This window comes from Rana temporaria, chromosome 3 (genome assembly GCF_905171775.1).
Source record: "Rana temporaria chromosome 3, aRanTem1.1, whole genome shotgun sequence".
Lineage (NCBI taxonomy): Eukaryota > Metazoa > Chordata > Amphibia > Anura > Ranidae > Rana > Rana temporaria.
In genome coordinates, this window is record NC_053491.1 from 102,231,435 (window position 1) to 102,257,749 (window position 26,315).

At 43.1% G+C, this 26,315-nt stretch overlaps 1 protein-coding gene across 1 annotated transcript in view; it reads left to right on the top strand.

The window, feature by feature from the left end:
- Window positions 1-289: 289 nt before the first annotated feature.
- ETFA (electron transfer flavoprotein subunit alpha) overlaps window positions 290-26,315 on the top strand; it is a 44,293-nt gene continuing 18,267 nt past the window's right edge. Inside the window, exons 1-9 of the mRNA XM_040343120.1 lie at window positions 290-408; window positions 629-778; window positions 4,636-4,717; window positions 6,194-6,276; window positions 6,491-6,590; window positions 16,261-16,371; window positions 17,712-17,813; window positions 19,481-19,549; window positions 23,436-23,518. Coding sequence (XP_040199054.1) covers window positions 373-408; window positions 629-778; window positions 4,636-4,717; window positions 6,194-6,276; window positions 6,491-6,590; window positions 16,261-16,371; window positions 17,712-17,813; window positions 19,481-19,549; window positions 23,436-23,518 — 816 coding nt within the window. The 5' untranslated portion in view covers window positions 290-372. The remainder of the gene's footprint in view (window positions 409-628; window positions 779-4,635; window positions 4,718-6,193; window positions 6,277-6,490; window positions 6,591-16,260; window positions 16,372-17,711; window positions 17,814-19,480; window positions 19,550-23,435; window positions 23,519-26,315) is intronic.

The window sequence follows — 26,315 nt, forward strand, 5'->3', positions numbered from 1 at the left end:
ACAAGAAGGCACACACAGTGAGTACATAGATGACGTCACCAATAAGTAGTAGCTGTGTACGGATTATTTTTGTAATAGGAAGATGTCATTTTATTGATACATGAGGACGAACACGATTTACATATTTAGTTACAAATAAAACACGTGATAACACAAGAGGAGCAGCTCTAGAGTCAGTAGCTGTGACCTCGCCATGAGGTGACAGCTGATGACACTCTCAGTCTGAATGCACATCAGAGGAGCCGCACCACGTGACTCAATATCTGCCCCGCCCTGGATTCGATGACGTGTAATTCCTGCGTTCTCCTGAGTTGTGTGTCGCAGGCTGCTGACGTCGTCCCCGGTCACCTCTAGTCCTTCTATGAGAGAAGAATGTACCGAGCTCTGAGTACCGGCACACAGCGGGGGGTGAGGAGGCGGGCGTTGTATGTGGAGGGAAGGTTTTGCAGGGTGGAGTGATAGAAGTGAAATGAGGGCATTGTTATGGTGGGAGGCTGTCTTCTATTACATGTCATAGAAGGGGTCAGCTGTGTGCTTTGTATTGCAGCTTCTGATGTCGCGTCTCCTCATATGTTATTGAATATAAAGCATGGTGTGCACATTATAATGTCATTCTCTCTGTTTTCAGTCCTCAGCCCTGCACAGGCTGCTCAGCACATTGGTGGTGGCAGAACATGACACGCAGCAGCTCACCCCCATCACCCTCAACGCCATATCCGCTGCCAAGAGACTTGGAGGGGAAGTGTCCTGCCTGCTGGCTGGAACCGACTGCACCAAGGTGATCGTCCCACGCTGCCACCGGATGGCAATGCTTCTTCTTATAGGTGTCTTCTTGTCATTTAGGTCCCTCCAGGCTGCACTTCTCCATCTTGGCATCTGCATAGTTCTGTTGTAGTGGAAGAGATCCTGTCACCAACTTAAGGTGCTTCTAAAGGCAGAAGGTTTTTATGGTAATGCATTCTATGCATTAAGATTAAAAACCTTTTGTGTGCATCCAGTGATGTTGCACGAGAGACTCGGCTTTCTGGGACTCTCCCTCCTGATTGGCTGGGACACACAGTGGGCGCCATTGGCTCCCGCTGCTGTCAATCAAAGTCAGTGAGCCAATGAGGGGGCAGGGATGAGCTGTGGCTCCTGCTTGCTGTGGGGACATTCAGCAGGAAGGAGGAATCAGCGAGGGATCTGATGTGCTCTGTGCAAAAGCAACTGCACAGAGCAAGCAAGTGTAACATGCTTGTTATTTTTATAGAAAAACAAAAGATTTTAGTATCAATTTAAAATCTAAGTTTACCAAAAATAAAAAATCAGTACAGGGGCATTACTTACTTTCCATGAGATGTCTCTTGTGCTGCTTTTTACACAAAACTTCCTCCTCCAATGCCCCCACCCCGGTAATATTCCGGTAGAATTAGGGGGCTGTAACAGGTTCTCATCAAGAGTGCTTAACCATGACAACACTTTTCACCCATCTGCTCTGTTTATAGAAGCCGTACATATTGTATGAAAGATACTTGACCCATCCACCATTTATAGATCCCGTTTCATTCATAGAAGCTGTAGTATGACTTCAGTGAATAAAGGAGCTGGACGGAAAGGGGCGGCATAGTTGAACACTCTTGATGAGAGCCTATTGTAGCCCCCAATAAGTTCACTGTAGCTGATATGACAACAGCTATGAAGGAGATGACTGATTCATACATGGGGTGAGGGGAGGATACAAGTCAGACTTTATAACTAAAATTAGAAAGCACTTTGAAGCATGGGACAAAGTACTGCATATACTTTGTCCCATAAGGGACAGAACTGCGATATAAAAATGATAATGATAGGTCTTCTTACTTGCAGTGTTCTTTTTGAAAAGCTATTTTTTATTGACTTGCAATGTGTCTCTGAACTTGCTGGGCAATTGACACTCCAGAAAGTTTCATATCTGCACATCATAATTTTCTCCTCTTCTCGGCATGTCTAATTACTATCTGTGCTGATCCAGCTCCTCTTCCCCTCCCATATTACTTTTCATGTAGCTGCTGGGGGAGAAGTGAAGGGTAATGCAATAGAGCATGGGTACTCAACCTGTGTCCCTTCACCTGTTGCAGAAATACAAGTCCCATCATGTCTCTGCCTTTGGGAGTCATGCTTATAACTGTCAGGGGCTTGAAATGCCTCATGAGACTTGTAGTTCTGCAACAGCTGGTTGAGCACCCATGCAATAGAGAAGTGGTCTCTAAACTGGGGGGCCGGATGTGGCCCTTTGCTTGCTTTTTTTCCAGCCATTGGGGCTATAATCTCTCCACTGTCAGCATTAGTGGGGCATAGTTCCTGCCACTGACCGACATTAGGGTACTATTCCTCCCATTGACACCAGTGACGGGGGGAACTATTCCTCCCATTGACACCAGTGACGGGGGGGAACTATTCCTCCCATTGACACCAGTGACGGGGGGGAACTATTCCTCCCATTGACACCAGTGACGGGGGGGAACTATTCCTCCCATTGACACCAGTGACGGGGGGGGAACTATTCCTCCCATTGACACCAGTGACGGGGGGGGGAACTATTCCTCCCATTGACACCAGTGACGGGGGGGAACTATTCCTCCCATTGACAACAATCATGGGGCATTGTTTTGCCCCTCTCACGTTAGGACATTCTACTCTAACTGGCCAAAGTGCGGCCCCCCTAAATTTTCATGGACAGTAAACTGGCCCTTTGTTTAGGGAGTTTGGAGACCCCTGCAATAGCGTGTCGCTTGAGTGGCAGTCCTGAGTCTACGGGTCTGCTGATATCCCATCTGAGATGGTGGCTCCCAGCAGCAGTCCCAGGGTCCATTCACACTAACCCTTGTGTTACAATGAAGTGGCTGGTGTAAGGTCCAGTGGGACAGGCAATGCGCAAATTTTGGTGCATCACACTGTTTTTCAGTGCACCGGGTACACAGGAGACAAAGCATTTTGTCTTGTCATATGGTAGGCCGCTATTCCAGCAGTCGCAACTTGGTCCTACTACATCAGGTGTGATATGACCCCTTAAGGCTTCTGGATGTCGTCTCAATAGATGCTTTTACAGGTAAATAACATGCATTGGAAGATTATTGTTAAAATAAATGGTTTGGTGACAGGGTCTCAAACAGAACTAAAGTCCATGATACTTACCTCTGGTCCAATGTCCCTCACTAGTGCCAGCATCTTTTACCCGGCTTCTTCTGGGTGCCGGTGTGGAATGACATCTCTGCCTGTACATGTGCAGGAGTTTAGTCATCCCAGCACACAGGGATCTGTCCTGGAATAAAATCCAAGCTGCATTTGTGTAGCTGTGTGTACATTCTAAAAAAGATTGTTGGCAGGGAGGTAGGTTTATTTTGTTGTAGAAGAGACCTGTCTTCAAGCTCTTTTGCTTGTTAAGAATATATAAACACTTTAGTGTCCATAGTCAGGACAAATGTACACTTTGAAAATAAGCTGCTTCTGCAAAAAAACTTAGACACTCCCCTCTCCCACTAAATACGTTGCTGAGTATCTAAGTTCTTGTTTTCCAGGGTAGCTTTATTTAAAGTTTTACTGACCGAGCTGTTATGAAAAAAAAAAAAATCTAAATTGAGAGAAAACGGATGTTGCTGTGACATCTTCCATTGAAGGCTGCCATTACAATTTAAAAGATAGGTTCATTTTTTTATTTTATTATTTTGGAGCCTGGAAAGCATTGCACCAATAATCGGTAGATCACTGGTGCCATGCAGGTCTCCTGCAGTCCTGTTCAGTGTATCTGTGTGCCTGTACGGTCATGCAGATACACTGACAGGAAGAATCTATGAACTACCACGGCGCTCCACGAAGCTGTAGTAGTTAATTAAGAACTACAAGCCGACATCCGCACAGAGCTCTGTGTATGAATTGACACCACTGTGTTGGCGTAGTCCTGCATGGATGTCCTGATTTCAAAAATTGGCAGCTACTATGGGGAACTTCTCCCCGTACTGCTGTCACAGGGAAGGGGGTGGGGAATTGGGTATTGGCTGCAGCATTGGGAACCCTAAGAATGTGTGGAACATGTAACATGTTCCCAAGGGTCAACTTATCTTTTCATTTGGAAAATGCCTGGGTGACTCAGAGGAAGCATGTAGCATTCAAAGCCATAATAAAGGTACTGTTTCTGAGCCAGAATACATAACGTCACTTACTACCCTAGGATAGCAACTCAGAAAGTAGTGAAAATACCATACCAGGATTAGAATTCTTCTCTTTTTTTTTTTATTTTTTTTTTTTGTGTGTGTAAAAGAGTGACATTTAGTGTTGGCTGTGTCCAATGAGAATGAATTGACAATCACTCGTCTGAAAATAAAGGTCCTTATCTTTGTGTTTAACACTTTGTGAACTGAGCCTATTGGATCAACATGTCAGCCAGGGAGTTGACACCTTCATAAGGAGGGATTAGTAATGACACCCATCATGTTTTTTTTAGCACTCTTGTGAATTGTGCATTTACATGTACCCTGAAGAGTTCATATGGTATCATCTCACCACACATCTCTGTGGTTTCTTACATGGCTGCTGCTGTAGGTATGTGGAGTTTGAGATGCTAACTAATGAACTGACTAGAATGATATTTTTGTTAACTTATCTTTATTACATTTCTAGGTAGCAGAGCAGTTATCAAAGGTTGAAGGAGTTTCCAAGCTCTTTGTAGCGCAACATGAAGCATATAAAGGTTTCCTACCAGGTGAGAATTAGATATTTTAAGAAGTGCAAATGCCACAAAATTATGGCTACCTCTTTGTTTCCTTTTTATATTTCTCACTTTGCATTTTCTCGAACATTAAATCCTTGACCTACATCTAACTGGTTAAGGGAAAAAATAGAGAAACAATCCATGGTGTAAATGCACATATGAACTTGTGTATTTGTGCCTTGATTGTGAAAGTAGCTCAGTGCTATGCAGTAATAAAGCATGCCTTTGCTCCGGCTGTGGACTGCTTTTGTCTAACATTTAGTTCATACAGCTTTCAACACAATTCTTAGAGGATCTTGGAATTTTGTGCAATATTTAAAACTAAAAAATCTGAATGGGGTTTTAGATTGTAAAAACAAAAGAAAAACTTTCATATTTCTGTTTTGTGTTGAGATTTACCTTCATTCCTGTTTAGTTGGTGGCAGGATAGGAAGTGAAGGGGAATCTTTAACTCCTCTCTGGATAACAGTAAAACCTCAACAGGTACAGCGGTTGTAACCCTTCCCCTCTCTATCCAAAACGAAGAATTTTTTTTTTTTTTTTTTTTTTGTCTGAACATACTTTAAAGATAGACCTCTGTCTAAAACCTGCAGCTTGGATTGGGCAGAAGTAGTGTTGGAAGACTTTATACATTGTCTTGAATATGAGGAGATCTTGATTTGTTCTACTTGCACTGTCAGTTAACAGGTAGTGGAAATCCCAATAAGCATATATTGGCGATCAGCGGGACTGCGATATTGCGTCAGACAATCGGTCACTAAATGACACTTTGTGGGAACCAGTGACACTAATACAGTGATCAGTGCTAAACATATGCACTATCACTGTACTATTGACAGTGGCTGGGATATCTAGTTCGATCAAAGCATTAACTGTGTGCCTAGACAGTGGTTTTGTGTGCTTTTACTAGGGGAAGAGATGGATTCTAGTCCCTTTGCAGGAACACAGAATTCAACCCCACCCCGTCAGAATGGTGATCTGCCTTGTTTACATAGGCAGGTCCCTGTTCTGTTTTGTTTAGAGATTAGGAGGCGCTGGAGGACACAGAGTACCCGGCACCCACAGACCAGCGTTTACTGTTTAGAATCACAGCAGAAGCGACTTGTCGGTGGCGTATGCACCTGCAGGTGGAAGTGCAGGATCACGTGTGTGTGTGTGTGTGTGTGTTCATACATATAATTTATACACACGAGATCCTGTACACACAGAGCTGCCACCCTGTACCAGTAAAACTGCTATGGTGTGGTCAGCAAGTGGTTAACTTTGCCTTTCCATCTTTTGGATTTTCTGTGTGTTCTTTATGAGCATGAACTGTTGCATGTTTGCAGTTCTGTAAGCTTTTAGTCATTTTGATATTTATTTGTTGTGCTTGATCAATGGCGCACACATACAAATTGTTTCCTGAAGTTTTTCTTAGCATATTGTATATATGATCCATTATTAAAGCAAATTCTTTCTATTCTTTAGAGGAGCTGGCTCCCTTGATTTTGGAAGCACAGAAGCAGTTTAAATTTACCCACATATGTGCTGGAGCATCAGCCTTTGGAAAGGTGAGTGAACTTCTGTCATGGCTTGACATAGAGATTGTTTTGAAGTGTCTTCATGAAGTCTAGAGATGTTCACTAGACTTGAATTCCAGTTAATGTATCCAGTACAATAATCATTTGTGAATTGCCACTTTGAAAAGATTTTGCAAAAGGTTCCTAAGGATGGAATTAACATTATCTATATGCTAATCTATTTGCCTGCTTGTTTCCTTTACAGAATTTACTGCCAAGAGTAGCAGCAAAGCTTGACGTGGCACCAGTATCTGATGTTATTGACATCAAGTCTCCAGATACATTTGTGAGAACAATATATGCCGGTGAGCAAACCTGTGCAATTGTATAAATCTAACCACAATCACCTATTTGATTCTGGTGTTTATCATTTGAAAAATACTACCAATTATAATTTCTTAGACATTTAGGTTATAGTGCTTCCAAGAGGAGGTTGGGACTCTTAGAAACAAAAAGTTGAGCCAGCCCCCATATAACCCGACCTCCAGCCATCATGCCTCCATTTTATATTATTTATTTGTTGCTAGTGTCCTAGGAGGTGGGTGGATGCTAGATGCCTTTCCTTCTGCTCTGCTGAGAAAGACTTGAACAATTTTTAAATCGGATCCCTTTTTTTATTTTTTATTATTAAAGTTTAAAATTTTAAACACATAGCCACCACAACGACACATTACTCACAACAAACTAAAGAAGGTAATCTGAAATACAGCGTCGGTTCAAGTAATCAAAACAAAGCCATTAGCAGCCTCCGTAAGCATACAGGCACATGTAATCAGACATTTGCTTGTTTGGTGGCAGGGAAGAAAACACAGCAATATTAGAAATATATATCTATCGTTTCACTTATAGTTTCCAAATAAAGAGGATATACTGTATGAACATAACCTGTAGTTATCTAGAAAAAAATAAAACCTAACTTAACCTGCACAAATAGACCAGAATACCTTTTGGTTACAAATGGCTTGTAGTGCAATGAAAACTCTACAGGAAACGAATATCAAGACTTCAAGTGTGTATATTGGCTCTACACTCAAAGGCATGGTAGCCTTTATGTGATCAAGTGGAATGGGGCCAGAACAGGCTCTGCCAGCCATGGGTTCTATAGTCTATCAAATTTTCCAGGTACAATTCCTATGCTGATACTAGCTTTTCATAGGAGATAACAGTGGTAACTTAGTTTTTCCACTGCAAGATAGGGAACAATCAGGGAGGAATGAAACCTTTTGGGCGGGCTAGGTTGTGGTGGCTACAGTTTATATTGTCATGACTGATTGGTTTTCCTATGTCCATTCATTGATCCAAAAATAAGAGCAATATTGTTAAGGTTTTACATACTCTCTAACCTTATAAATTGCTGCAGTAAAGCGGTATTTTGCTTATAAATGTTTGGTATGCATTAATACTTTAAACCGTTTCACACAGTTTTGTTTTTAGATTCTATCTTGCCTTGGAGTAAACCTAAGACACCGTTCTTCAAATTACTCACAATAATAAACATTCATACTCACCCAAGTGTCCTCTGCCGGCTCAGAACTGAATGATCAAAGACTAATGATCGCTCAGTTCTGCCCTAAGTATCACCGCTCTGTGCTCTGCCCCTTCAGCACTTACTGGAGCACTAGACTGTGGAGGGGGTGGGAGTGGCTGGCTAAGGCTCTCAGCAGTGGGCAGAGAGGCTGAGCTAGCTGCCAGTTAGGCATCTGAGTGGCATATTGTTCCTGCAGAGCCTGGTCTGACTCTCTGACATCTGCCAACAGCGGACTTTAGCCTGCTGTTGGCTTAATCTGGGTCACAGGAGTGCAGCACTAAGTGCACTCCTGTGACCCACAGGAGAGGTATGGCCAAAATAGCTTTGGCCATACTTCTCTTTTTTAAGAACCCCCTTAAATGGGAATAATATAACCTTTCTAATTCTCAGAATGTGACGGCCTCATATTTGTGTGTGACTATGTTACTGTGTGCTGTCTGTTGCACCATCTTTGCTTACTAGTTTTATATAAAATCACCATCCCATCACTGCTGCTCAGATATTTCTACATCATTTTTACTTGTCACAAAATGCTTGAAGCCATGTAATAACTATTGTCATGGTTGCCTACTAATTAGAACTTTGACCAGCTTGATTGTAAATAACTCTCTCAGGTATTGTTAATGTTGCCAAATACCCATCAGATTGTCACATTACAATCTAAAATTTAAAAGCATAGTCCACCTTTCTGATCATATTTTATGTTAAAGCCATATTTAGAGTGTACAATGAAAGATGGTACTCAAACCGCCCCCCCCCCCCCCCCCCGTTTTGATTTTTCTCTTCTTCTGACTTCTGTTGAATTTGATGCAGCTGTGCGTGGCTCTGCCCGCATAGGCACATTGTATAGTTACAGATCCATTTACAGGGATTTATGAATGAAAGGCTACAGATTCCATCTTCCAATATAGCAGAGGAACTTGTACAGATTTGTGTGAGGTATTGCCATGATCGTCTGAGCGAAAGCAATAATTCTAGCACTAGACCTCCTCTATAGCTCTTAAACCATAAAAAAATTAAAAATTAAATCGTCGCCTATGGAGATTTTTATGTCCCGGAATTTGTCGCCATTCCACAAGTGTGCGCAATGTCAAAGTATGACATGTCGGGTATCTATTTACTCGGCTTAACATCACCTTTTACATTATACAAACAAATTGGGCTGCTGTTTAGTTTTTTTTTATTCGTGAAAGTATCTTGTTTTCCCCAAAAATTGCATTTGAAAGACCGGTGCGTGGCGTGTGATGTAAAATATTGCCACGATCGCCATTTTATTTTCTAGGGTCTCTGCTAAAAAAATATATAAAATGTTTGGGGGTTCGAAGTAATTTTCTAGCAAAAAATATGGATTTTAACTTGTAAGCAACAAATGTCAGAAATTAGGCTTGGGCATGAAAGGGTTAAAAAACAAAGTGCACGTCTAATATTTACTGCATTGAGCTGCGCTGGCGCCACTTTAAAATGAATGGACTGCCCTAATGCAGTGCACCTTAACATTCATTAATGCACAGGGATATGTTCATAAAGCGGTGAATGTGACATTTCAACAAACATTCTTAGGTGGTTCATCATACCCTGTAATTTAAAGCACCTGCAGCCAGAAGATTCACCCGCAGGTAATTTTTGGTGACATGGTCACATTCATTGCTTTACAAATACGCCATAGTGTAAGGAGGCCTGAACTTTTCATAGCTGTGTCCCTGTTTGATTTCATTAAAGCCAAAACTTATCCATCCAAAACTGGAAAAAAATTGGTCCCAATTTGTCAAATTTTCCTTAAAGTAGAACTAAAGGCACAGTTACTTTTCCTTGGGTCCAACAGTTTGGTGCCTTTTGAGATCCCTTGCATATTCTTCTTGAGTTCTTCCAGGTGCCATTCTTTGGCCACTGTGGAATGGGGTCATCACCATGCATATGTGGGAGTGCCGCCATTCCAGCACACTGGCAGTGTTGGAATAAAAACTGAGCTTTACATGCACATCTCGGTGTACATTCTACAGGAGGTAAGTGTATTTTATTGAAGAATAGACGCATGTCTCTTCTGCAATAAAAAGCCTGCCTGTTTGCAATTTTTTATATTTAACCTTTTGGGTCTGCTGTAACCATTTGAGTCCCAACACTACAGGGATAGCCTACAGGGATAGCCGGTTTTCATCCCAGAGCTGTCTCAAGTGCCTTTTTAAAACACCGGCCAGTCTCTGCAGCCTGCGTCGGCTGGAATTGTTGGCTGTCTGTAAAAGCAGGGACTCAGTGCTAAGCCCAAGAACTGAAATGATCAGCTCCCGGGCCACCAATATTGCCATACAGCACTCCATAACAGATTGCAATTCAGTGCTTCTGCATTGTGCTTGCTTTTAAAGGCATTTCATGTCACAAGTGACGTCGCATCATTTCCTCTGACCACAGAGGCTGGGACAGAGCTTTTCTAGCCTAAAAAAATATTATTCCCTCCCCATATTAATTCCCAGGTCCCTACAATGACATTGGCTGACCTAAATTACATTTTGCATTGACTGCACAAGCATTAAATTCCCATTGTAAGTGAACACAATTTTGTTCAAATTATATCGCAGACCCGTGAAAGAGTCACCATCATGCTAATTTGTGGCCTTGTCAACCTAATTTTATCTGTTCTTAAGTCAGGGTTTGGCAAATTTGCTTGGAATCTAGGAGCCAGCTAAAAAAGTTAGGAGCCAGAAAATGCGGCCCGTCCTGCCAAGCTCGCGCGCAGAAGCGAACACATATGTGAGTAGCGCCCGCATATGTAAACGGTATTCAAACCACACATGTGAGGTATTGCCGCGATCATTGGAGCGAGAACAATAATTCTAGCCCTTGACCTCCTCTGTAACTCAAAACATGCAACTTGTAGAATTTTTTTAAATGTCGCCTATGGAGATTTTAAAGGGTAAAAGTTTGTCGGCATTCTACGAGCGGACGCAATTTTGAAGCGTGATATGTTTGGTATCAATTTACTCGGCGTTACCATATCTTTCACAATATAAAAAAAAAAATTGGGATAACTTTACTGTCTTATTTTTTAATTAAAAAAAGTGTATTTTTTCCCAAAAAAAGTGCGCTTGTAAGACCGATGCGCAAATACGGTGTGACAAAGTGTTGCAACGATCGCCATATTATTCTCTAGGGTGTTAGAATAAAAAAATATACATAATGTTTGGGGGTTCTAATTAGAGGGAAGGAGATGGCAGTGAAAACAGTAAAAAAAGATACATTAGAACTGCTGTTTTACTTGTAATGCCAACTACCACCACCAGATGGCAGCCTTGTGAAGTTTGGGCCTTCACAAGGCTGCAAAGCCGCGGCCTAAATTACCGGCCGTTGCGGGCCCGCCGCGATCGCGTGGAGCGCACGGAGACACAGGATCCTGTGCCTCCGTGCGCCCCCACCTCCCCCGCCGCGTGATCGCCGGTAATTGAGGCCGCGGCTTTGCGGCCTTAATTACCGATGGGCACCAGGTCACAATTTCTTGTCGCAATTGCGACCTGGCGCCCGGATTTTGTCGAGCCCTGTCTTGAGGGCTTATTCATAGTAGAATGCAGTGTGGGAAAGCCATGTTCCTGCGCGGCTTCCCGCACCACATTCCAATCGCATTACCCTTGTGACGTCTGCAGGGGTCAGTGCAAAGTTAACACCTAAACGCATAGCGTTTGCCCGCACCGGATTACACGGTAAAGGAGCACCATGCAATGTGTTTGCCGTGCGTTTTAAAAAGTAGTGCATGCACTACTTTTGGTGTGGGGCGATTTCTGCCCATTCAAAATTATTGTGGCTGAAATTGCATTGCATCGAACTACATGTGAGTCGCAGAGAAACTGCACAGGGTACCTGTGCGATTCACATGCAGTTCCTTTTTTAAGATAAACTCGGTTTACACTTGTGAATCCACTGCTGGCTCCCGCATCACACCCGACTTGCACGGCAGTTCACACTGCCATATGCGAACTGCCGGGAGTGTCAATACATTGTTATGGACACCCCGTTTCAGCTCGCATATCGCACTGCGAACTGTCAGTTCGGACATGAATCGGATTGCATGGGTGTGAACACTCATGCAATCTGATTTTGGTGTGGACCAAAAAAAGGGCCCTGTGCGAGTTTGGTCCGAATGCGATGCAATATCGGCCATACTATCTATATGGCTGAAATCGCATAGCACGGACATCACATGTGATTTGCAGTGTGGTGCAAGAGCACAGAAGTGTGAACCGGCACTTGGGGTTTAATTGCCAGTTTTTCTCTTCTGTTCTATTAATTTTTGTTTCTGTAAGTGTTATAAGAAAGTATGCATATCGGTAGCTTTTCCACATTGGAATGTCAACACTTTTCATGCAAGTTTGTTTAAATAAGGATTTGATTCTGAAGTGAAAATATTACTTGAGTTGAGAAATGTATGCTGTATACATTTTTATTCAGCCCATCTGTGTTTCCCCTTTCCCTTAGAATAGACTCTTTGCACAGAGTAATATCAAATGTTGTCTTCCCCACATGCCCTGTTAAATATTAATAATTCCTGCTGTTCTGAGAGCTCGTCACAACAACATACAATCCGTGTCCTTGGGATGAGAAATCCCAGTGGGAGGACACAACAGAGTATCCACCTCCACCAGTCATGTCCCAAGTGTAAAGCTCAGGCCTGGCCGGGGCAGCTGTCACACAAATGGCACAAGTCCTCATTGTTTCGGGGCTGATGTTTTACTGCTTGGATATTTTCTGCTTCTTTCTATGATTCCAATAACTAATATTCAACAATATTAGTAAACTTGTCATTTAGAGTTTGCTCTGGTTGTTTTAAACATTTACCTCCCTTACTTTTATTCTCTTTATCCTACTTAGGCCTTCAAGACACTTCTTCTATGTATGTCTTGTATACCTATTTTAAAATATACATTCGTTTTAAAAGAAAAACAAATTCTAAATATGTTTTGGTTGTTTTGATATTCTTTAGCTTGCTAAAATAGACCAACTCTATATTTTTTGTCTTGGATAGACTATGAAAGGGTTAGAAACTCTGGTTTGTTGCTGTGTGTGTCCCTGCTGGAGAAGATTCACCCTCACATAGGTCCTGGTGACATTTGGGACTGATTAACTAAAGGAATAGAGACGCTTCATTTAGCAAAGTGGAGTTTCATGCAATAATGCATGGTTTTATTGCATTGATTTCATGTGATAAAGCCCTTCTCTGGAGTTTTCTTATCCCATATACCATTTGAGGGAGTGCTATCCTCTCTCCCTCATTCACCTGTATGCTCTGCCTTTTCCTTACTGTATCTCCCATGCTTTCCTCTGTCCCCTTTTATCCTTTTCCCCCTTGTAAGCCCCTCCTCCCACACTTTCCATAGTTGTGTGCATTCATGACACTGAGGTTGATTTGCTAAAACCTATGTTTTTCAATCCCGCTATCAGTTGCCATCTTGACTAAGGGAAATCAACAATGAAGCCTTGCAGCTTCACAGCTGGTCATGCTGTGCTTTGTGAATGGGTCAGCTTTGGGGGAAGGAAGGGAAGCCGAACTTCCCGCTCAGTTCACCGTGGTGTAGTATATGAAAGGTCCTGACTGGTGGTGGACACCACAGGCTTTTAGAGACCATTCCTCTCTGAGATATGTTGTTTCTAATTTTGTTTTTATTTTTATTTTCACATTTTGCTTATCCCCTTTCATAATTGTTAACCTTGTTACCCACCTCCTACTTATGAAATAAGAGCAGGAGAAACGCAAACGGTTTGGTGTTTTCTATAACGGCTGGTTGGATTTGTTCTCTTTTCTTCCCCTTGTGCATTTTGGAAAATAAAGGCCATAATGTCATTTCACTGTTACTGTAATACGCACTAGGGAGAGATGTACAGATTACTCTTTGCCAGTTTCTGGGGTTTACCAGCAACAGCTGTAGAAGATGTGGTAATCTGTGTGCACCATATGGTGTGGAGACTGCAGGCAACAAGGCAGCTGGCCCGCAGATATGATGTGGCCATTTAATGGGAGAACAAGCATTTTGGCAACACGTAGATAACCATGGAAAATGTTCCAAATGACTTCAGTTCTGAAGGGAGTTAACAGCTGTTGCCAGTGGATGTTCAGTACTTTCTCAGGCTTTGCTTTTTCCTCTTAACAGCGCTGTGGGCATTGATGGTGGCATTGCTCTACAAGTTGTCTATCCTATCTTTTGAAGTAGATCACTTTTAAATGTCAGTAAAATGGAGTGGAACAATGGTACCTAGGGTTTTACTAAATAATATGTTAGTTTCTTTTGGCATTTTCCTTGACATCAACTAGATGGATACATATATACGGTATTTTCTGTATTTCTGAAAATACATTATTTTCCCAGCTGTACAGCTGTGCAACAGGGAGAATGAGTGACTTCTGTCCGTCCACTTTATGGCATTCTAGCAGTCCTGGAGTATGTATTTTATGGCACGGCTTAAACACATTTCCTTTTGAATCTAGGAGCCAGCTAAAAAAGTTAGGAGCTATTTTTTTTTTTAAACTAATAAAGTTATTTTCTGTTCACAGTATAAAGTGGCATAATAAAATAAAATCTATAAATTACTTATACTTACCCTGTTGGTCCCCTGAGGCAATTGTAAGTAATTTATGGTTTTTATTTTGGTTAATGTATTTAAAAATGTGACAGCTGTCTCATTCAGTTACAATTTTAAGAGATGTCACACGATATTACCGCAAAGGTCTAGGAAATACAAAATTTCTGTAAATAAACGCACTAAAGTAAATTTTGGGGCAAAAAAAAAAATTACCCAATTTTTGGGGGTAAAATATAAAAGACGAGATTGCACCGAGTAAATGGATACCCAACATGTCAAACCTTAAATGTTCGTGCTCCCGTGAAATGGAGATGGACTTCAGTACCCTATATTTTCTTTAGGCGATGCTTTAAAAGCCCTCATAGGTCATACGTTTAGCATTACAGAGGAGGTCTGGTGCTAGAATTATTGCTCTCATTCCAGCGTGTGCGTCGATATGTAACGTGTATCACAGTCAACGTTTTAATGTGTAGTTGCCCCCCCCCCCCCCCGTGCTCCACTGAATGTAATGAAGTGTACTGAGGGAAACTGTCAACGGGTACTCGGAAGTGACAACGTACATTGCACTTCTGGGTCAGAAACAAGAAGGGGGGAGAGCGGATGTGCTTCCACTCTCTTCCCTCACCTCTACCCTGCTCGCCCGCAATGCCAGTCCCAGGCCTGCAAATGGGCAAGCAGAGCACGGGATTCATAGCGGGGAGCACTGGGGGGGACTTTAGCTGCATGTGTGGAAGCACTCTGGCAGTAGCGGAGCCGCCCAAATGCTCCCACCTGACCAGTGGCGGCTGGTGGTGAACTATGGCAGCAGGCATCACTGGCGGCTTCCCCTTTTCCTGCTCTCATCCGTGGGCATCATGGCGGCTTCCGTCTCCTCCCTACTTCTCGGCAGCCAATCATAATGCTTCTCCCTTCGGCCAATCGGGAAACTGTTCTTAGACCTGTTTCTCGATTGGCCGGGAGGAGAATCAGTGTGAAAATAGTGAATATTCATTCGCTATTGTCGCACAACTGAGTGGGCTTGGTTCGCAGTGCTCTGCGTCCCAAGCCCACCCTTTTTTTTTTTTTTTTTTTTTAAGCCTATTGGAGCCTCTGGTTCTAACCACGTGCTTCAAACTCTCCCCCCCCCCCCCCCCCTTAGAATTCATACATCTGATGTTCTGCATGGGAACTGGAAGCAAGGATGGCATTGGGGCAATACAAATTGTGCACCCCGCAACAGCGAATGGGCTGATAAAAGTCCAGGTGCCAGGTTGCAACTTCTAGTCGCCATGGCAACCTGGCACCTGGAATTTGTCGAGCCCTGTTTTATGGTATATCTGAGGACAATACTAGTCCCTGCAATGCTTATTTGTAAGTAATCTAAAATTGTTTTAGTAATTGTGTGAATTTGCAGTGAGCAGCATGTAAGAACATCCACTGTTTAGAATTACTACAGGCTGAAAAACTGAAAGAAACTGCTGCTTTCATGTCAGTGAATATCTGTCTAGATCAGGGATCCTCAAACTATGGCCCTCCAGCTGTTGTAGAACTACACATCCCATGAGGCATTGTAACACACTGACATTCACAGACATGACTAGGCATGATGGGAATTGTAGTTCCTGAACAACTGGAGGGCCGTAGTTTGAAGACCCATGGTCTAGATCAATTATAGGTACATATTTTCACGTATTTTACAGCTTTTTATTAATGACTGCTAGAAATTCCGGTATAATATTGTGTGCATGTGTGTCCATCCTAGGAATGATGATACTTTTCTTTACAGTGTGCACATATAAGGAGATCTGTGGGCACTTTCCCATTTTGGATCATTCTGTTCTTGTTTTTAAAGGTTTTGTTTCCCTGCAGACAAAGTAATCACCTTGATGTCCCCTTTTTTTCTGTAGGAAATGCTTTGTGTACAGTGAAATGTGATGAGTCTGTAAAAGTGTTCACTATCAGAGGCACGTCCTTTGAAGCAGCTCAGAGTTCAGGAGGAAACGCAAGCCTTGAAAATGGTAAGAAATTGCGACTTCTTGTTTTCAAGACTATGACAAATGGTAGTGATCAAATTATTGGGTTTATGAAAATAAGCAGCATGTTTCTGCCATAATTTTGCAAGAAAATTGGCTGTAATGTTATGGTAACATTGTGTGCATGTATGGTATAGCATCTGCATTCTACTGGCCAGAATATTCATTTATTCTGGCCATTGGAATACATTTACTTGCATATACACACATTTATATGTTTTTAGATGCATTCATGTGTGTTTTTTTTCTGCTTGGAAGCTCCTCTCAAAACACGCCTTTTGTGTGTTGTTTTTTTTTTTTTTTTTTTTCTCCCTCTGCTTGTAAACGCTCCTCTTCAAGCATGAGTGTAAATGCCTATGTGTGCATGGCCACATATGCTAACATAGAGGTGCTTTGAAATGCTTAACACTTTGTAGAAGCAGTGTGTGTTTTTTTTTTTTTAACCTCTTTGTGCACGAGGCCTAAGCCATATTGATAATACTACATGCTTTTTGCTAGATTTCCAGAACTGTTTAAGATGTGTTGTATAGCTGCGCACTTACAGGGTTTTTAAAGGGGTTGTAAAGGTTCGTGTTTTTTCACCTAAATGCATCCTGTGCATTCAGGTGAAAAAACACGTGGCAATGAGGGCCCCCCCCGTTTTACTTACCTGAGCCCGTTCACCTGCTCGGCTCGTCCCCGGTGTCCTCTTCTCGACAGTCTCGCGTTGATTGGATAGATTGATAGCAGCGCAGCCATTGGCTTCCGCTGCTGTAAATCAAATGCAATGACGCATCCGCCGGGGGTAGGACCGAGTCATACACTCGATGTCTATGGACACCGAGTGTATGAGACGGGAGAACGCCCGCAAAGTAACCCCCTGGTCTACTCGTACCTTGTATGAGCAGGCCGTTATACAATGACAGGAAGGAACAATGAACTACCTAGAGCGCTCAACAACGCCATGGTAGTTCATTGAGAACTACAAGCCGACGGCTGCAAAGGCTGTCAGACCTTGTAGTTCATTCACAGAACTCTGTGAATGAAAGACGTGGCTGGGTGGGCGGAGCCCTGCATGGCCATGTGTTATTTTATTTTTTATTAAGACTGTGAGTTTGGGAAAAAGAACCCTGGGTCGCTGGAGGCAGGTAACAGCTGCAGCAGTGGGAACATGTTCCACCAGTTTTTAGGGTTACATGTTCCCAAAGGTGAACTTATCCTTTCAAGTGATCTAATTTATTGGGCATATGGTCATGCAATCTAAAAAGGGAAATGTAAAAAAAAAAGACAAACACCGCATTGGTACAAAAAGTTGTTTTGTAACACAAATATCGTTATTGTTTTAGTGACTCCACCTCCACCGGCTGGAATATCTGAATGGTTGGAGCAGAGTCTGACCAAAAGTGACCGTCCTGAGTTAACCGGTGCTAAAGTTGTGGTCTCTGGAGGTAAGTCGGCAGTGGAAGCTCCCATATTCCCTCACTAAATAGATTCCCTTTGAGAGCAGATGTGTCCTTCTATACAGTGCTGGATTGAAAACAACTTTTACATTTCTTTAGAAATATGTTTAGTTTGTGCTGTTATAAAACACTTAAAGTAGAGGTGCACTGAATTGAAATGTTGGTGCCAAAACCCAAAAAGCAGGATGCACTTTACCGAAAACTGAGAATTTTTATTTTTTATTTTTTTATATATATATATATATATAATTGTATTCGACTTTTTAATTTTAATATAAATTTAAATAAATATGAATTTATTGTCGGCCATTATCGGCACCTTAACCACTTAAGATCCAGACCTTTAGGCAGCGAAAGGACCCGGCCAGGTTCTGCGTCACTTTAACTGACAATTGCGCGGTCGTGCGACGTGACTCCCAAACAAAATTGGCGTCCTTTTTTCTTTTGGTGGTATTTGATCACCTCTGCGGTTTTTATTTTTTGCGCTATAAACAAAAATAGAGCGACAATTTTGAAAAAAAATCAATATTTTTTACTTTTTGCTATAATAAATATCCCCCAAAAATATATAAAAAAAACATATTTTTTCCTCAGTTTAGGCCGATACGTATTATTCCTATTTTTTTGTTAAAAAAAAATATCGCAATAAGCGTTTATCGGTTGGTTTGCGCAACATTTATAGCGTTTACAAAATAGGGGATAGTTTTATTGCATTTTTTTTTTATTTTTTTTACTACTGCGCGATCAGTGATTTTTCTTTTTTTTTTTTTTTTTTTTTTCTTTCATGACTGCGACATTATGGCGGACACTTCGGACAATTTTGACACATTTTTGGGACCATTGTCATTTTCACAGCAAAAAATGCATTTAAAATGCATTGTTTACTGTGAAAATGACAATTGCCGTTTGGGAGTTAACCACAAGTGGGCGCTGAAGGGGTTATGTATGACCTAATATGTGTTTCTAACTGTAGGGGTGTGTGGCTGTAGGTGTGACGTCATCGATTGTGTATCCCTATAAAAGGGATCACACGATCGATGCCACAGTGAAGAACGGGGAAGCTATGTTTACACATAGCTCTCCCCGTTCTTCAGCTCCGGGGACCGATCGCGGAACACCAGCGTCGATCGGGTTGGCGGGTCATGCGCTCCCGGTGCTTCGGACCGGAATCGCAGGCGCGACCTACGTCTGGGTACTAGCACAGGATGTACCTGTACGTGCATGTGCCATTCTGCCGACGTAAATATGCAGGAGGCGGTCCTTAAGTGGTTAAGCGCAAGAAAAGCTCAGGAAAAATGCATCCCTTTACATTCTATGTTTGTCTTCACACGGGTCCATTGCTTTTCCGTTGTTGTGTTAAAAATCTTGCTGCATTTTTTTTGTCAGTTTAAAAAAAAAAAAGAATGGAAACAAAAAGCACCTCCGCCTTGAAATGCATTAAAAATGCAGCAAGAACACATCCATAATGCACCTGTGTTATGTTTTTGATGTGGTTTTTGAGTCACATGACCTATGAAAACACCATAAACGCAGTAAAATCACGTGCGTTTTCCTGTGCCATTATAGGCAAAATGTTGGTGCATCACTAGTGTGAAGTTTAACTCTGTAAAAACAACTGCATCTCACTCTTGTGTTGTCTGTTTTTTGCATCATAGGTCGAGGGTTAAAGAGTGGTGATAACTTCAAGTTGTTGTATGATCTGGCAGATCAGCTGCATGCTGCGGGTAATGTACAGTATATATTTATTTGTTTGTAAAGTGTTACACTTTTGAAATGTATAACTATTGCTTTGTATTAGTGTGTGCTGATGCAGGAATTCCCAAGAACATCATTCCCATACTACACCTGCTTACTAGGAAGGGGGGACATCCAGAATTTTTAAAGCGCAATTCCAGAATCACAAATTGCACAAAGGCTCCCTGCTTCCTCTCTATTACTGTTTTTGTTTATCTGCTTACCATAAAAAATTTGATACAAAATCAATCATGCAAATGGTTTTAAGTAGAGGTCGACCGATGTGGGTTTTTCTCTGGCCGATGCCGATATTTAGAAATCGGGGCGGCCCATGGCGATATATGATGCCGATTTTTGCGGCCGATATTTAGAAATCGGGGCGGCCGATATATGATGCCGATTTTTGCGGCCGATATTTTTTTTTTTTTTAATTGGGATGCATTGTGGAGGGGGATGGATGGTGCTGGGCGTGGGTGGGGGATGCGTTGTGGAGGGGGATAGATGGATGGTGCTGGGCGTGGGTGGGGGATGGATGGATGGTGCTGGCCGTGGGTGGGGGATGCGTTGTGGAGGGGGATGAAGATGATTGAGTTGCATTGTGAAAATGGATGAGGGTGATGGTTACATTGAGTCATCCTCATCCATTTTCACAATGCAACTCAATGCCAGCTTGTCAGTCTCAGTCAGGTCAGTGTCCCATCAAAGGAGTCTGCAGGGGGCACAGCAGCACACATTAAGTTTTTGACTTGCCCTCCATCCATGCAGGGAAGGAAGAGGAGGTAGTGCTGGCCACGATCACCTGACCGGGCCCAATCAGTACATCCATCCCCAGTCCAATCCATGAGGGCCCAGCCTCTGACATAATCCTGCCAGGCACCCCTCTTCTACACATGGTCCTTCCCAGACAAGATCCCAGTGGATGCACCCCCCCCCCTATATAATGTATAGGTCCATCAGACATCCTCTCACTGCTGTCAGCTCATCGTCTGAAGATCTCCATCCTCTGACAGCTCACCCCCATCCTGTAATGGGCTCCCCCTGTCTCCCTCACCCTATGATGGGCTCTCCCTCCTGTCTCCTCAGCACCCCCCCCGTCCGGTGTGATGGAAGGACGGCTCCTGCAGTGCTCGGCCCTCCACCCTGTGGCACACAATGGCGGTCGGTTGGTTGGTTGGGCTGGCTGTGGATGCTGTTATGGGTGGAGTAAGGAGAGGGAAGACACACTCGCCATCGCTCCTCTTAAACTCCACATAGATCCCGATCTGGATCTTGCCGAAGCTTCCTGCCAAGCTCAGCTCAGCACCCCTCCCCTCCAGGTCAGCGCTGCCCCCGGCAGTGTTACTAGTCAGACAGGCGGCAGCGGCTCGGGCTTGTGACATGTTTGATCATCATGCTTTCTTCCTCTGCTACAGCCCGCCGAGGTAGGGGGGGCAGGGCTACTGAAACTTGTTTCTCTTCTCTGTAGAGGCCGGCGCAGGCGAATGATTTCTCGTGCTGCTGTAGGTGGAACGGGCACTTGAAAGCAGGGTATAGTGTTGCGGCCGAAAATCGGCCTAATTTTCACAATAATCGTCCGATGCCGATTTCTTAAAAACGGCAAAATATCGGCCGGCCGATATATCGGTCGACCTCTAGTTTTAAGTGCCGTCTTTCTTTGTCAGTGTACCATAAGCTCAGCTTTGTGGAGCATCCAGGGTGCAGTCGTTCTTTTCATAGTTTCTCTCATTTCAACTGTGGATCTCTGGTGCTGCTTCAGAGCTACACTTAAAGTGGATGTAAACCCGAATTTTTTTTTTTTGATTGTTACAATGTAGTATAAGAATTCCTATGATCTGTTCCCAGTCTTGCCACACAGAGTTAATCCAGCTCCGAGCAATCCTCTTATATTGTTAAGTGAAATAAAACGGACTTGCAGAGAAAAACCTTGGTTCGTTCCGCCCCCTTGCTGTGAGTGACAGGTTATTTACATATCTCATGCACTAGCTTCAGACAGGCATTAATTCTCACCCCCAATCCTTTTTCTGAAGTCATGTGGTTACTTTTATGGATTTTGACTGGATGTTAGTGATCATAGCAGAATTCAGTGTAAGGAATACACAGGAAAAAATGCATGTTGACAAGGGGAGTGTAGAGGAGGGCGGAGAGTCTACTGATATCACGACTCCAGACAACTGATCCACCCACAGAATCTGCAGTTTTTTGGGTCTCATAACGGAAAGAGGGGAAACATTTGACAGGTAAGGATACATGCAGGAGGCATCTATATCCGTATAGATCAGCACTATGGCAGTAGTTTAGAAAGGACTTGAGTGGGTTTGCATCCACTTTAACCTCTTGATCAATTTTCTAACACCCCCCTTACCTGATCGTTGCGTTTTGGTGGGCAGCCTTTTTTAGGTCAAGTGGGCGTCTTGTGTTCACTTTTTTTTTTCTCTTGATATTAAAAGTATTTTTTGATCTTAATAACAAACATGTTATATTTACTTGCTCTGTGCAGTGGCTTTGCACAGAGCAGCTCCGATCCTCCCCTTTCCGAGTTTCCCACCGGCTCCCCTGGCCCCTCCTCTTTGAGTACCCCATAACAAGCTGCTTGCTATGGGGGGCACTTGTGCGTGCTCTGTGCCCATAAGGCACACAGAATGGGACTCGGCCCCGCCCCCACTCTCTCCTCACTGGCTATGAGCTGTGATTGGCTCCCGCTGCTGTCTCTCAGACAATCTGGTGTCAGAAACCCAGGAGAGCAGCCACTCTCATGCACATCGCTGGATCGTGATCGAGCACGGGTCAATATTAGGGGAGCTGCATACTGAAGTTTTTTTTTAGCCTTTATGAATGCATGAAGGTAAAAAAAAACTCCAGCCTTTTAGAACCACTTTAAAAGTCAACACTTTTTGAAAAGAGGTGCCCACTCCTCAAAAATATAAATTCTGCAAATTTGTTAGGGGCTGAGGATAGGAAGAGGGCAGTGCTTTTGATTTTTATTTAATTCTTTTGAGTGGAGATCCGCTTTAATAATAGTGGATGTTTATTTGTTTAATAACCTCATTCTTCTTGGTGCATCTCTAGAACTTAACCCCAAAATTGTTTTGATAGCTGCTTGGTTTTCAGGATTCTGTTTAAGTAAGTTCTGTTGGTTTCCAGAAATGTGTGGGATTTTTTTTGAAGCTCATAATTGCACATTGGTGCATCTCATTCATCAAGCCAAAAGTAATGGGTTGCAGATTAGTCTTTATCATTAGGATACTTGCACGCTGTACAGATGTATGAGCATCAGATATATTATTGGGAGGAAAAAAATGGTCTGTAAAGCACTTGTTCGTACACCTACACGCCTGTAAATGTAGTTTTATTTTATTCAAGGGAGTATGGTGTATGTTTGTGTAAAAATGCTGACCAGCAACGCATGGTCTGTGTTTTTACACCAGAATAAAAAATAAAAAAACGTTTTTGTGTCATATAATTTTGTAGGGGACAGAAAATCTCAAACTTTTTTTATTTTTTTTTTACTTTTTGACATTGAGATTTTCTCAATTTATATGACACAAACTTTTTTTTTTTATTTATTTTTTATTATTTTTTATTCCAGGTCCTACATTATGCAATCTTCCTTCAGACTTACTAAAACCATAAAAAAGAGGTCAAACTTAAACATTTTAATTTGCATGCAATCGGGCAGGCCCTTGCACTACGTAGTTGGAAAATGAATAAAAAAAAAATGGTATAATGGCCAGCATAACATTATAAAATGCGGCAAATTCTATGGTTGGGTGAATACGTATGCAAAACACTGCCTTAATGAACAGTTTGTGCTATAGGGCCTTTTTTAAAGTGAGAAAAATATTGTAATAGTTATGCCAACCATCTTCTCGTTTTCAGTGGGTGCCTCTCGTGCTGCTGTAGATGCTGGATTTGTCCCCAATGATATGCAGGTGGGGCAGACAGGAAAAATTGTAGCACCGGTGAGTACTATATTTTTTTCTAAATATAAGTATTGTTGAAGAATATAGAAGCTTTCATTTAATCTGGCTGACCTTATTCAGGCTTGGACTTTAGAATTGAATAATTCATGGCTTCACAGCAATTAGATGGGACCCTCCATGTTAAAAACACCAAATACACCACTATCGCTAGTGTATATGCCCCCAATGAATCTCAAGCCCCATTCTTTGCTCACTTTTTTGAAATTTTATCTAAGTTTCTCTCACCACACATGATAGTTGGGGGTGACCTTAACCTGGTAGCCAACCCTGCTTTAGACAGATCTTTGGGCTCGGTTGCCTCTGGTGCCTTCCCCAGATCTTTGACTAACGGTCTACGCGACCTTCAACTGGTGGACTCGTGGAGGGCTCACAATGTGGGTGCCCGAGAATACACGTTCTATTCCCACCCACATGGCAGTTATTCTAGGTTGGATTATGTCTTTGCTACTCCTGCTATCCTTGCTAACTCCCAAGACTCGTCCATACATAGCTGTGTCTGGTCGGATCGTAACATAGTCTCATTTTCTACTAATTTTGTGCCTCGATCCCCCTCCCCTTACATGTGGAGAATTAATGGGGCTCTTCTCTCTGATCATGTGGTTGAGTCTGAGTTGGTCCGAGCCATTGATGATTACTTTGCCCTTAACTCTCTTCCTGAGACCCCGGCGGCTACTGTTTGGGTTGCTCACAAAGCAGTGCTTAGGGGCAAATTGATTAGCCTTGCGGCGGCCCGCAGCAAACAGAATAAATCTGATATACTCAGGCTCACTGATGAGCTGGATCGCCTGTATAGGAACCCTGTATCTTTGCTGCTGGACTCCACGAGACGCTCCATTGACCAAAAGCGTTTAGAATTAGATGCGTTGCTCTCTACTAAGGTGGAGAAGGCGCTGAGATGGTCCAAGGCCCGTTTTCTGCTTCATAGTAATACCTCGTCCACGATGTTCGCTAGGAAGCTGAACCAGTCTCTCCGCCCTCCACACGTTTATAAAATTAAGTCTCCTGCAGGTCAACTGACCTCACACCCTCAAGAAGTGTTAAAAATCTTTAAGGATTACTATTCTTCCCTGCTCGGAGAATCCCAATCGAGGCCTTCTCAGGCCTCTCTTGAAGAGTTTGATAATATTCCCCTCCCATCCCTTTCCAAGACTCAGTCGGATAAGCTTAACCTCCCCATCTCAGTGACTGAGGTTTTAGCTGTTATTAAGAGCCTTAAAAATGGCTCCTCCCCTGGCCCTGATGGCTTTTCGGCTATTTATTTTAAAAAGTTTGCCTCTCAGCTTGCCCCCAGGCTGGTTACCCTATTTAATTATGTACTCCAGGGTGGCTCATTCCCTGAGGAGATGCTCCTGGCCAACATGTCCCTTATCCCCAAGCCCAATAAGGATCACTCCCTGCCACAGAATTACCGCCCTATCTCTGTTATTAATAATGATTTGAAAATTTTTAGCCGAATCCTGGCGGACAGGTTGGGGGGTGTGATTTCTTCCTTAATCTCCCCCTTCCAGTCAGGTTTCATTCCCCATAGATTTATTACCGATAATATCCGCCTTGCAGCTGATGTCATTCAAGACGCAAATTTATTCTCCCGTAAGCTGTTTTTGTTAGGGTTGGATATCAATAAGGCATTCGACAGTGTGTCCTGGAGTTATGTGTCCCTGTTGCTGCGGAGATACGGCATAGGGGGGGATTTTTTGCACTCATTTCATGCTCTTTACCAAAACCCTAGTACCCGTATCAAAATCCCGGGCTGTAGCTCTGGGTTTTTCGGGCTCGGAAGGGGGACGAGGCAGGGGTGCCCCTTATCCCCACTTATTTTTGCCCTGGCAATCGAACCACTGGCCATTGCCATTCTCAGACACCCAGATATAGTTGGTTATAGTAAATCTTCTTCTATGTACAAATTGTGCATGTATGCCGATGATGTACTCCTTTTTCTAACTAATCCTTTGGTGTCTTTGCCTAACCTTCTGCACACCCTGGCCTCTTTTGCGGAGGTCTCCGGCCTCGCGGTGAATGTCGCGAAATCTGTGGCTCTGCCTATTGGCTTCCCCCCAGCCGAGTTGGAGAATCTTAGGCAAACATTCCAGTTTCAGTGGGCAAAATCAGCTATCCCCTATTTAGGTGTAAAGCTGCCGGGAGACTTTTCCCAGCTTTTCTCCCTTAACTACCTCCCATTAGTGTCTCAACTTAAGCAGCTGCTACAATCTTGGGCCAAATATAGGATTTCGTTCTTAGGGAGGATAACTGCCAGTAAGATGACATTCTTGCCAAAACTCCTGTACCTTTTTAGGGCCCTCCCGGGGACTGTTTCGAAGACCTTCCTCCTGAAGTTACAAGCCCTCCTGAATAGATTTATTTGGAATAATAAGCCAGCTAGGTTCTCTAGACAAGTCCTCTATAGACCATATAGACAGGGGGGGTTGGGAGTTCCCCAACTTTGGTTCTATTTCCTGGCGAGCAGACTCTCCCAGATGGCCCAGTGGAGCATTAGACACCCTAGGGTCCCTTGGGTTCGATTTGAGAGGGACTCCATTAAACCCTTTCACCTGCCGGGACTTTTGTGGTCCTCAAAGCACTGTGCCTCTTTATTAAAAGAGAAAAATCAAGTGGTAGCCCAGGAATTGGGGATGTGGGAGAAGTTTAGCCCCCGCTTGGCCCTTGCCTCTAGGTTCCCCCCTGGGGCATCCTTTTTAGGAGACCCCAGGTTTCCTACAGCCTTTCACACGCCTGCTTGCTACGAGTGGTGGACAAATGGTGGGCTGACGGCTTTGGC